Source organism: Gadus macrocephalus, chromosome 19 (genome assembly GCF_031168955.1).
Source record: "Gadus macrocephalus chromosome 19, ASM3116895v1".
NCBI lineage: Eukaryota > Metazoa > Chordata > Actinopteri > Gadiformes > Gadidae > Gadus > Gadus macrocephalus.
The window spans coordinates 1,677,876-1,690,000 of NC_082400.1; the positions used below are offsets into that span (position 1 = coordinate 1,677,876).

The 12,125-nt window shown below is 45.7% G+C and overlaps 1 protein-coding gene and 1 long non-coding RNA gene across 2 annotated transcripts in view; both read left to right on the top strand.

Annotated features, from left to right (window-relative positions):
- LOC132447841 (uncharacterized) overlaps positions 1 to 12,125 on the top strand; it is a 144,843-nt gene that overhangs the window by 43,219 nt on the left and 89,499 nt on the right. Inside the window, 1 exon segment of the mRNA XM_060038833.1 lies at positions 1,009 to 1,133. Within this exon segment, the coding sequence (XP_059894816.1) occupies positions 1,009 to 1,133 (125 nt within the window).
- On the top strand, positions 6,617 to 11,292 carry LOC132447855 (uncharacterized). The gene is made up of 2 exons (XR_009523238.1): positions 6,617 to 9,189; positions 9,460 to 11,292. It is a non-coding gene; the product is annotated as an uncharacterized LOC132447855 (long non-coding RNA).

Consider the following 12,125-nt stretch of genomic DNA (forward strand, 5'->3'; position numbering starts at 1 on the left):
CTTCATTCACTGCCTCTTCCGTGGTCATTACAATATTATGAATAGACTGCGCGGGTTCTCCGACGTCTCTCCCTCTTGGCCTGCCCATAACAGGTTCGAATATTAAGGGCTGCCTAATATTCGTTCGAATTTTGATTTATTTTTTGATATTCGAATTATCTTCGAATCACGAAGTTCGGAGTCAAAGCCCTAGTTCGTGTATCGTAGTGTCCGCGCGCGTCCGAGATTATTGTAAATGAGTAGGCTACTACTAGTACTTTTGCAGGCTGAACGTTAAAATACTTCTTAACTTAGAGAGATGGCAGCTGCAGCAGTTCATAATTGGACCTTCGAGGAGACAAATGTCCTCTTGGAGGTGGGGGTAAATATAAAGATCAAATGAGAAATTGACGTAGCTTTGCTGTCCTCCTCCTTCTTAATTGAAGGAGCAGGCAGAGAAAAGCTCTCTCCTGCTGTGCTTTCATTAAAATCAAATTCACAGTGCCAAATAGTGATAAGACGTCCGTTACGTCGACGCTGGTCCAGGGATGTGTCAGGTGTGCGCGAGAGACATAACGGACAATTTTGTTACTGCCATCATACAGTACATTCGGATCACATTTTAGGAACAAATCTATTCCGCATAGAAATCTATGCGGATCAGATGTGCCATGTAAACGCGGCTAGTGTGTAATACCCTCCTGTCAGCCCTTGATGCACCATCCCTGCAGTACATGATCTATATTTTTAGACACCTGAATCAGCTGGTATTCCTCAATAAAAGGACTTGGCAGGTACAAATGGAAACATTAAAATGTTGCCCAACATTTTAAATGGATATTTTCTTTCTCTATGTCTTCCTGTCGCGCTGTCCCTCTCTATCTCTCCCTCCATTTTTCTCTGCATCCATCTGACTCTCTCTCTCCCTCTCCCTCTCCCTCTCCCTCTCTCTCTCTCTCTCTCTCTCTCTCTCTCTCTCTCTCTCTCTCTCTCTCTCTCTCTCTCTCTCTCTCTCTCTCTCTCTCTCAGTCTAAAGCCATGCGTGAGCGCTGGTTGCTCCAGGGCTCCAATGGTGGTGAGGAAGAGGAGGAGAGCAGGAGACAGCTGGAGAAGGAGGAAGAGCAGGGCAGGAGGTTGGAGGACCAGATACACAGGTACACTGACACACACAACCACACAACTACACACGCAAACACACACACACACACACACACACACACACACACACACACACACACACACACACACACACACACACACACACACACACACACACACACACACACACACCCACACACACCCAAACTCACTAACACTCCCTCGGCCCCCTACTTAGTACCTTCCAACCTACTTTTCTCTTTTCATTATATTCCAATGGGGCACATCTTGCTGACTCTGCAGAACCCAGATTTCCTTTAATAGCTCGGCAGTGGTCCACAAACACTCTGCCTCCAGCGGCCCCACATTTGCCATTGGTTTAGTATTGTTGGTGTTGTCCTTGAGATGTATTCAGCTATAGCCCCGCAGTGCACTACTGCACTGTTTTGATAAACTCTATGAAAGCAGTCCTGTTCTCCTGAAGCTAGCTTATCGGTGATACTGAAACAGCATGCCTTTAGCACTTTAGCTCCGCTAACTCAGTCGCTATCTCCCGGATATCATTGACTTAGCGCTGTGACTGGTCAGAAAGAGAGGCTACTGTAGAGGGTCTTATCGCTGGTCTGCTAGGTGTGAATCACATCATTCAACCACTGGCTGTGTTAGCTAAAGTCAATGATTAAGCTTTCAAAGAGCCCTTTGTGAAACGTTAGGGTTGGACGGACGTACATTAGAAAACAACGTTGTTGTTTTTAAATTCTAGTTTATTTATACAGCCCTCTGTCCCAGTTACATTCTCATGGGGCCTCACAGCCCCACTCTACAAAACACGCACTAACCTTAAGCTCCTAAAGGACTTAAGGTGAATCCCCCCAAACCCAGATTAGGAACCTAGAGAAGGAACCCAGAAGAGGGCCCCTCCTTCAGGGACCACGAGGGGGGGCGATAGGGGCACTTTTATGGAACATGATCGCATTTACATAATTTCTCCTCTTTCGTGCACACAGACACACGCACACGCACGCACGCACGCACGCACGCACGCACGCACGCACGCACGCACGCACGCACGCACGCACGCACGCACGCACGCACGCACGCACACACACACACACACACACACACACACACACACACACACACACACACACACACACACACACAGCCCTGACAGAGCGGGGAAAAGGGGCCAGGCATGAGGCTTATAGGTGTTCCATCATGACAAATTCTGAAGAACACATAAACAACCCCAGAAGAAGAACAGCTTGGAGTTTAAAGATGTCTACTGGAATGGAGGAAGAAAGAGAGAGTGAGGGAGAGAGACAGTCAGAAAGAGAGAGAGTGAGAGAGAGAGAGAGACAGAGAGGGAAAAAGAGACGGAGAGAGAGAAAGTCAGAAAAAGAGAGTGAGAGAGAGTTCACGTCTTGTTTGAAGTTGATAAAAAAGAGAGAGAATAAGAGAGAGACATAGAAACGGACAAGGACGGGATGCAGGGAGAGAGGACCTGTGACTTAATGAACATAACAAGTAGGACGTTGGGTCTATAAGGGCCATTGTGTTAGCCAAGCTAAAATAAAACCACAGAGAGAGTGATCTGCCCTCTACATAGAAGAGCGAGTTCTAACCAACTCCCTAACACCCTCAACCAGGGGCAAGAGAGAATCGACAGAATGGGAGCTCATGAAAGAGAGAGAGAGATAAAGAGAGATAGAGGGAGACAGAACGGACAGAATGGGAACTCATGCAAGAGAGAGATAAAGAGAGATAGAGAGAGATAGATAGAGTGAGAGAGAGAAAGAGCATACAGACATAATAATGAAAGAGAGAGGAATAACGAGAAGGAATAAAGAGAGATAGATTGAGGTAGAGCGAGAGACAGAGAGAGAGAGAGAGAGAGAGAGAGAGAGAGAGAGAGAGAGAGAGAGAGAGAGAGAGAGAGAGAGAGAATAGCAGACAGAATGAGAGCTAATGAAAGAGAGAGAGAGATAATGAGAGATAGAGACAGAATGGGAACAATTGAGAGAAAGAGGGAGATGCCAGACAGAATGGAAGAGAGAGAGAGAGAGGGAGCGAGAGAGAGAGAGAGGGAGTGGGAGAGAGAGGGATTCGGAGAGCAGTGGTGATGGTAGTGGAACGGTTTCTATATCATTACAGACCTACTGTGTAAACAGGAGACACAGTCGGCCCTTTCAGCAGCCAGGAGCCACAGAGAGCTGCCCTTTCAGCAGCCAGTGAGTCACCTCACCACTGACCCTAGCCACGCAGGCCCTCACACCCGCCCCCTAACCACCTAGCCCAAACACAAGCCCTAACACCAGCCCCCTAGCGCCTAGCCCTAAAAAAACAACTATCACCCGCCCCTTACAACCTAGCCCTAACACCTAACCCCTGCCCTAACACCAGCCACCTAGCCACCTAGCACTAACCCCCGCCCTAACACCCGCCCCTAGCCGCCTAGCACTAACCCCCGCCCTAACACCTGCCCCCTAGCCGCCTAGCACTAACCCCCGCCCCCCTATCCCCCGCCCCCTATCACCCGCCCCATAGCCACTTAGCCTAACACCCGCCCCCTAACACTTAGCCCTAACACCCGCCCCCTAGCCACCTAGCACTAACCCCCGCCCTAACACCTGTCCCCTATCACCCGCCCCCTATCACCCGCCCCCTAACACCCGCCCCCTAGCCACTTAACCCTAACACCCGCCCCCTAACACTTATCCCTATCACCCGCCCCCTATCACCCGCCCCCCAACACTTAGCCCTATCACCCGCCCCCTATCACCCGCCCCCCAACACTTAGCCCTATCACCCGCCCCCTATCACCCGCCCCCCAACACTTAGCCCTATCACCCGCCCCCTATCACCCGCCCCCCAACACTTAGCCCTATCACCCGCCCCCTATCACCCGCCCCCCAACACTTAGCCCTATCACCCGCCCCCTATCACCCGCCCCCCAACACTTAGCCCTATCACCCGCCCCCTATCACCCGCCCCCCAACACTTAGCCCTATCACCCGCCCCCCTATCACCCGCCCCCTAGCCTTAACCCCTGCCCTAACACCCAACAGCTGGTTTCCCCGGCAGGTACTGCTCCTGCAATGTATAATACATCCATCAACGTGATGAGATAACCACCCCAAATACTACAACTCCTGGAAGATAACATTGACTCATAACACTGAAATTCCATAGGGTACACAGTTCATTCATACTGCCCAGAAACATAGAACATAGATTAACTCTGACTATAAACATAGAACATAGATTCATTCTGACTGCAAACATAGAACATAGATTCATTCTGACGACTATCATAGATCTATGTCTCTCTCATTCGTGACGTTAATAATACACAAATAAACATTAGTGTTACCCATGTTCCTTGTGTTTGACTGAGAATGGTATGAGGAACAAGAAATCCTTATTCCCTTCTTGTTATTGTTGTTATTCCAGATTATTGTAGCAATATTCGTAGAAGAAGAATCCATAAGGAAGATCCCAAAAAATAAGCTTCTAAGGGAAGGATAGCGTTAGTAGAATAAGGGAATAAGAGTTTTCTCCTCCCAAGAGGAGAAAACTATTCCTAAAAAGGGATTTTGAATTGAATGGGAGTGGAGGAATGCTCAGTGAGGAGAATGTGTTTTATGTATTTAGGCTGTATGTCCATTCTGACAGTGTTTGCGTATAGTAGTGTGTGTGTGGTATGTGTGATTGGGTGCATATGCTTGTGTCAATGTGTCTGCATAGAAGACTTGAATTAAGGCATGATTATGTGTGTGTGTTTGTGTGTGTGTGTGTGTGTGTGTGTGTGTGTGTGTGTGTGTGTGTGTGTGTGTGTGTGTGTGTGTGTGTGTGTGTGTGTGTGTGTGTGTGTGTGTGTGTGTGTGTGTGAGTGTGTGTGGTGTGGGTGGGTGGGTGGGTGTGTGTGGGTGTGTGTGTGTGGGTGTGTGTGTGTTTGTGCGTAAATACCATCAACTTTATAGGCCTGAGTACATTACCATCATGTTGTTATCTATAAAAATAGATAACAGACCTTCCATAACAATGAGGACTATTATAAGACCAAGACACTGGCTTCATCTCTTCTCTGTCATAACACCAAGACACTGGCTCTATCTCTTCACTGTCATAATAACACAGGTTGCTCTGAGGAGACGGGCTAGTGGCTCTGAACCAGCAGAAGGCCAGGAGGTGTTGGTTTAGTTTCCTGCTGGGGCTTCCTTGGATGCACAGAGGTGGTTCAAGATCTAAATTGTGATGGATGAGTTCAGCAGGCTCGGAATCACAGGTGAAACGTAAATGATTGGATTAACATAATAATTTCCACAGATTACTGCAAACCTCCCCATCATGTTAGATATGATTCAAGAGATTGAAACTCCAATCAAAGTTCAGTTCAACTTGATTTGACCCAGACGGGACTTTGGGGTCCAGTGTTTCGTCTGCATTAAGATAATTAATTGGATGAGAATCCAATCACCTGGGGTCTCACAGCGATCCTCTTTATAATACAATGGGCTTTCATTGCACCTTCCCTGTAATCCCCTTTGCAACTGCCACTACACCTGGTGTTTGACGCTCTCTGCTGATTGGCTCATTCTTCATCTAGTCTTGGGTCCATGTGTGTCGCCATTGTGAGAGACAAACAATGAACACTGACATAATACCTTTGGTATGTTGGAGATTCATTATATTGGTATATTAATAATTAACCAATTCATTCATTCATTTAAGGCACGATTCATTAACTTATTCTTTTAAATAGCCGCTCAATTATTGCTTACCTTTTAATTGGGTCATTCATCTATTCATACACATTCACCCACACACATGGCCCGCAGGCATGCAAACCCATGCATAAAGAGCAACACACACACACACACACACAAACATAGATGCAGGCGCACACATAAACACACACACACACACACCTTCTGTCCGATGTGTGTGTGCTTGTGATATGTAAAACAGGCCTTGCAATCCAAGCAAATCCGTGAAAACCCAAGGTCAACAGGGTGGGAGAGTGACATCACACGTCTCTCTGAGTGTCGCCATGGGGATAATGACAGACAGGACGTTTAAAAAGACACAACAGGAAATAGAATCAAAGGAGGGACAAGTGTGAAGTCATGTGGGAGCAAAGCAAACACACACACACACACACACACACGCTCAATCGTACACATAATCGCAACCACACATACTCACAGACACACACATACAAACACACATTCACACAAACCCAAACACACACACACACACACACACACACACACACACACACACACACACACACACACACACACACACACACACACACACACACACACACACACACACACACACACAGACAGACAGACAGACAGACAGACAGACAGACAGACAGACAGACAGACAGACAGACAGACAGACAGACAGACAGACAGACAGACAGACAGACAGACAGACAGACAGACAGACAGACAGACAGACAGACAGACAGACAGACAGACAGACAGACAGACAGACAGACAGACAGACGACAGACAGACAGACAGACAGTGCAGTTTCCTGTTTCACCACGTGACGAAACTGCGGACAATCTAATGTGTGTGTCATGCGTGTGTACAATTGAATTTGCTTGATTGCCTTCATGGGTACTAAAATGATAATCATTCATAAAGATCTAGCCCAGTATCTCCCTCTTTGTTTATTTTGTTTATTTATTGACTCACGGAAACAAACTATCTAAGCGGTAATTGTAGCTAGCAAACAGATTGCCAAACAGTTAATCTCTATATAAAAATATACTGACCACCAAGCCCTGGGACAACGTTCAGACTGTTCCAGTGACCAGTATGCAGGACTGAAACATGATATACCATGATAACAATACACATTATATGAACACAATACACCATGATAAGGCAAATGGACAGAGCAGGCTGAGAATAGAGCAGGCTTGATGTCCTTACTGCAGACAATGTCTGGCTGCTGCTGCTCCTGAGTTCGGCCCTCAGCTGTCTGGATGATCTGATTTTAAAAAATAATAAAATGTTGAGACAAGGAACTGCTCTAAAAAAAGATGTCTGCAAGGTTGAGACAGTGTTCTATAATTCTCATGAAAAAAGTTTGATAAGCTCTTTCAGTATGTAAGAGACACACATGCACACAAACACACTCACACACACAGAAACACACACACACACTCACACACACAAACATACACACACAGTGTGAGCACTTTTTTTTTTTATCAGGAAGAATCACGGTTTCCTACTATTGTTATTACATCCGTGCGTGTATGTTTGTTTGTGTGTGTATTTCTGTGTGTGTGTGTGTGTGTGTGTGTGTGTGTGTGTGTGTGTGTGTGTGTGTGTGTGTGTGTGTGTGTGTGTGTGTGTGTGTGTGAGAGTGAGCGTGAGAGTGAGAGAGAGAGAGAGAGAGAGTGTGTGTGTGTGTGTGTGTGTGTGTGTGTGTGTGTGTGTGTGTGTGTGTGTGTGTGTGTGTGTGTGTGTGTGTGTGTGTGTGTGTGTGTGTGTGTGTGTGTGTGTGTGCGTGTGTTTGTGTGTGTTCTAGTGCTACAACTTTGTACAGCTGACAACAGTTAAAAATAATTAATATTATTTTAAGAAATAAATGTGCCTCCTGCGTGAGCTGTGCGCTACTGTATTTTGTCATATTTTATAACATCGATCATAATGGTGGTACTTCAGGAGACCAATATTTCCTTTGGTGGTACGCAGTTTAAAAGTTTGAGAACCACTGTCCTAGAGAATATATCAGAGACTGAATCAGAGACTGAACTGATGGTGAAATCAGCCTGTGGAAGGTTCTAAGAGGTTCTACTGAAGCCTCAGGTTCTGTCCTGCTCTACCTTTGTGTTGGTTCTGTGTTGAGGTTATGGCTCTCTTTTAAACAACCTTTGTCAAAGGTACTACTGTGCGGCCTTTAGAGTACAGAACGTGTTCCCCTGTGTTCACCTCCTGTCCACTACCTCTCGGTCTCAGCAGAACACGTTCTATGTTTAGCCTTTCTCCTTCGTCTTTGGGGTGAGACGGTGAGTGTTGAGGTGTCCCTTTGCAAGGCATCTCACCCTCACTGCCACTGAACGGCTGGCTGCTCCTTTGCATGGCTGGTGTATGTATGTGTGGATGAATGTGTTTGAATTCGTGCATGAATGCGTGCATGAACGCATGCATGAATGTTTGAAAGAATATGTGTATGAATTTGTGTGTGAATATATGTATGAATTTGTGTGTGAATATGTGTATGAATTTATGTGTTAATATGTGTATGAATTTGTGGGTGAATAACTGTATGAATGGGTGAGTGTGAGGCAGTAATGGGGTTGGATGCTTCACCCCAGTAGTGGGTGAGGTGTGTCACAGTCTATGGGCCCTATTTTAACTTTGTGGGCGGATCTCTGGCACTGTTGCTATTATACCTGGCTGATAAATGACTCTTGTGCACGACACAAATCTAAAATGGGTTGGTCTGAAGACCTGTAGGTGTGTTTTGGGCGTAACATGCAATAAACCATAGGCAAAGAGAACTTAACACATATATGATAAGTGGTCCTGTGGCCGCAACTGTGGGTCTATTCAAGGATATGCGGCAATACATTAACAAACATCATTTGTTACCAGTATTGTACATTATCGTTATCGACATGTGTTCATAATATGCATGTGTCCCCCCTTTAATATACATTGCCATGGACTGTTTTATGCGATACAGTCCACGTATTATGGAACGTGTTTAGATTGCGTGTGTTTAAACAGCTAGATGCACAGTGCACACACCCGCATTCATTCATTATTTTAAACACTCACTCACGGTAAAACTGTGTTTCCTCACGATCAAATACTCATCAATCCTAAAAGTGATGGGCTTGTACACGACGTCTGTGCAAAGAAAATATGTGTTAGCTGTAAGGTGTTTGCAGATGCATTGATTTAAAAGTACAACTTATTACAGCTGTATCAGCTGTTCTATCCCAAATAATTTAACCAACGTCATCATTTACATTTACATTTAGCATTTAGCAGACGCTTTTATCCAAAGCGACTTACAATAAGTACATTTGTCATAAGAAGTGCAACAATATATCGCTGTCGGTACAGTAAGGATGTTCATAGAACCAAGTGCAAGTACAACAATCGCTAGGCTAACCAATTCCCTGTGTTACAGCAATGATAGCAGCTACTGCAGTTGCTACACAGTTAAAGGGATACTTCACCCATTTAGAACCGGCGTTCTATCATTGTAAAATCGCTATTGTAATATAAATAAATATATAAATAAATATCAGTCTAAACCAGTCTCCCCTTGGCCCATTTTTTCTCATCTAATTTTCTCCCGAAATGACGTCAAATGACGCGTTTGACGTCATTTCGGGAGAAACCTCTTGTCCCGCTACAAGGGCCGAGGACTACAACACACTTTTGGTGGCAAATTTTTCCACCAATAAGGAATGAGAGGGGGCGGGAGCTCGCGTACTGAGGGGGAATGAGGGGGACGGGAGACCGACAGGTGGGCGGGGCAGCGAGCGCAATGCACTGTGGTAGTTGGAGGTTTTCTTACTTTGAGCCAGAGAGACCATGAAAACACTCTTTCTGCCTTTTTTCAGGCTAGGATGAACCGATTTCAATTTTTTTTTCACATTTATAATACATTGAATTATTTAATTCATAAAACCTTCATATTCCCACCGGTGAAGTATCTCTTTAAGTACTATAATACAATACAACACAATACAATACAATGTTGCTACACAGTTAAGTACTATAATACAATACAACACAATACAATACAATGTACAATGGTGGCCAGAAGGGGGAGGGTGGCTATGCAGAGTCGAGGTGGACTCTGAACAGGTGAGTCTTGAGCCTTATTCGGAAGATAGTGAGCGACTCTGCGGTCCTGAGAACGGCAGGGAGCTCGTTCCACCACTGAGGTCACAAACCCGAGAAAAGTTGTGACTTTGCTGATCGACCTTTGCTAGCTCTTAGCGATGGCGGTACCAAACGTCCAGCTGAGGTAGTTGAGCGGAGGGATCGAGCTGGGGTGTGTGGCTTTACCAATGCTTGGAGGTAAGCAGGGGCAGTTCCATCGACTGCCTTTTATGGGGGCCTGGCCGTAATTCCGACGCCTCATTGTTCCGACGTCTCAATGGTCCGAAATATTTCCCATTAGATCGACATGCCACTATGCCGACGGTTCAATGTTCCGAAAACTGAACCCATTGGTCCGAAGGTCCGTTTTTCCGACTTTTAAAAAAGGAGGCGCATTAGGCCGACGGTTCAATATGCCGAATAGGCCTACATATAATTAAGCAATAGATCACGCCAGGCTGTGGTATGTGCTCATTATACCACTGTTAAGGGCCGTTGTCCGGCCCCGACGCGCAGCAGAGGGCCGGCGACCCCCTTCACAACGGTTACTATTATGGCAAAACAAAAGTCATAGACACACTACATTTAAAAAGAAACCAAGAAAGTCAAAGTAGCCGTTTTATTAAACAATACAAAAAAGTAGTCCCTCCTGGCTGCCTTCCAAATGCACGACGGTCGCTATGCAACACACTTTAGCGTCCCTCCGAGAGAAGGCTCCGCTAGAGCGGTTCGCCGGCAATTTATCCTATGGAGCAGTTCACTCGCCGTGTGCCTCAGCTTTCGTTAGTCTCTCCATCGCCTTGCTAACTCCCGGAGTAACAACATTTACACGCTCTCCATCATCCAACATATGTTTTACTTTGTAACTGTTTCTACTTCCAGGCGCGGAGTGATATGCAAACTTTCACAAAATGATCGGCATCAGAGCAGTTATGTATACGCTCATTATACAACAGTTAGGAACCAATCAGATCGCTGGATTTAGGCCCCCCGTTGTATAAAGAGTTTTATACCTCGCTCGCACTCGCTCTCTCTCTCGCTCTCTCTCACTCTCTCTCACTCTCTCTCCAAAATACAACTTAGGCCTACATATCACGTTCACGATGAATATTGGAGCAAAGTGACAACGCTTCACTTCATTTTGACAGGGTGTTTCAGCCCCATGGACAGAGAGCGTAGGTCTAATTCTCAACACGGGCACGAACACACACACACACACACGCACACACACGCACACACACACACACACACACACACACACACACACACACACACACACACACACACACACACACACACACACACACACACACACACACACACACACACACACACACACTTGACTAAGTACACGGTATGAGGTATAAGTTTGACTAAATCAATACCAGCGAAATTATTTAGGCTAAAAGCCCACTGTAAACACAGTAAACAACACATATAGGCCCACACACAGCTACTAAAGATAACAATTTTATTTGTTTTACACTCACCGTTTGACTTCTTTACGGGAAAACTATTAGTCCTTGTATAACGTGCGCTTCATAAATTCACCTCTTGTGACCGTTCAAGCCCACAGCAACAGTCTGGCTTGGTGAAGTGCACTGCTGGAACTTAGCCTATCGTCTTTTATTTTTGGTTTCATAATCACACATGTGGAATTGTGCCTTGGCCTATTCGGCATACCGTCTGCCTAATGCGCCTCCTTTTTGAAAAGTCGGACAAACGGACCTTCGGACCAATGGATTCCGTTTTCGGGAACATTGAACCATCGGCATAGTGGCATGTCGATCTAATGGGAAATATTTCGGACCATTGAGACGTCGGAACAATGAGGCGTCGGAATTACGGCATGGTACCCTTTTATGCCAGTACCATCGTTTTAAATTTGATGCGAGCTACTACAGGGAGCCAGTGGAGGTCCCGAAAGAGGGTAGTCACATGGGAGAACATCGGTAGGTTGAACACGAGGCCCGCTGCCGCATTCTGGATGCGCAGCAAGGGTTTAATCGAGAAACCCTAAAACAAGATTTTGTTCTGGAAGGCTGGGATATACTTTGCTCGAGGTTTATTGTTATTATTATTATTTGAACGCATGGCATAGCCTACTACAATATTCATTCACGCAGCCCCTATGAAAAAAAAATCCATTTCTTTGCAGTTTCACAGATATTA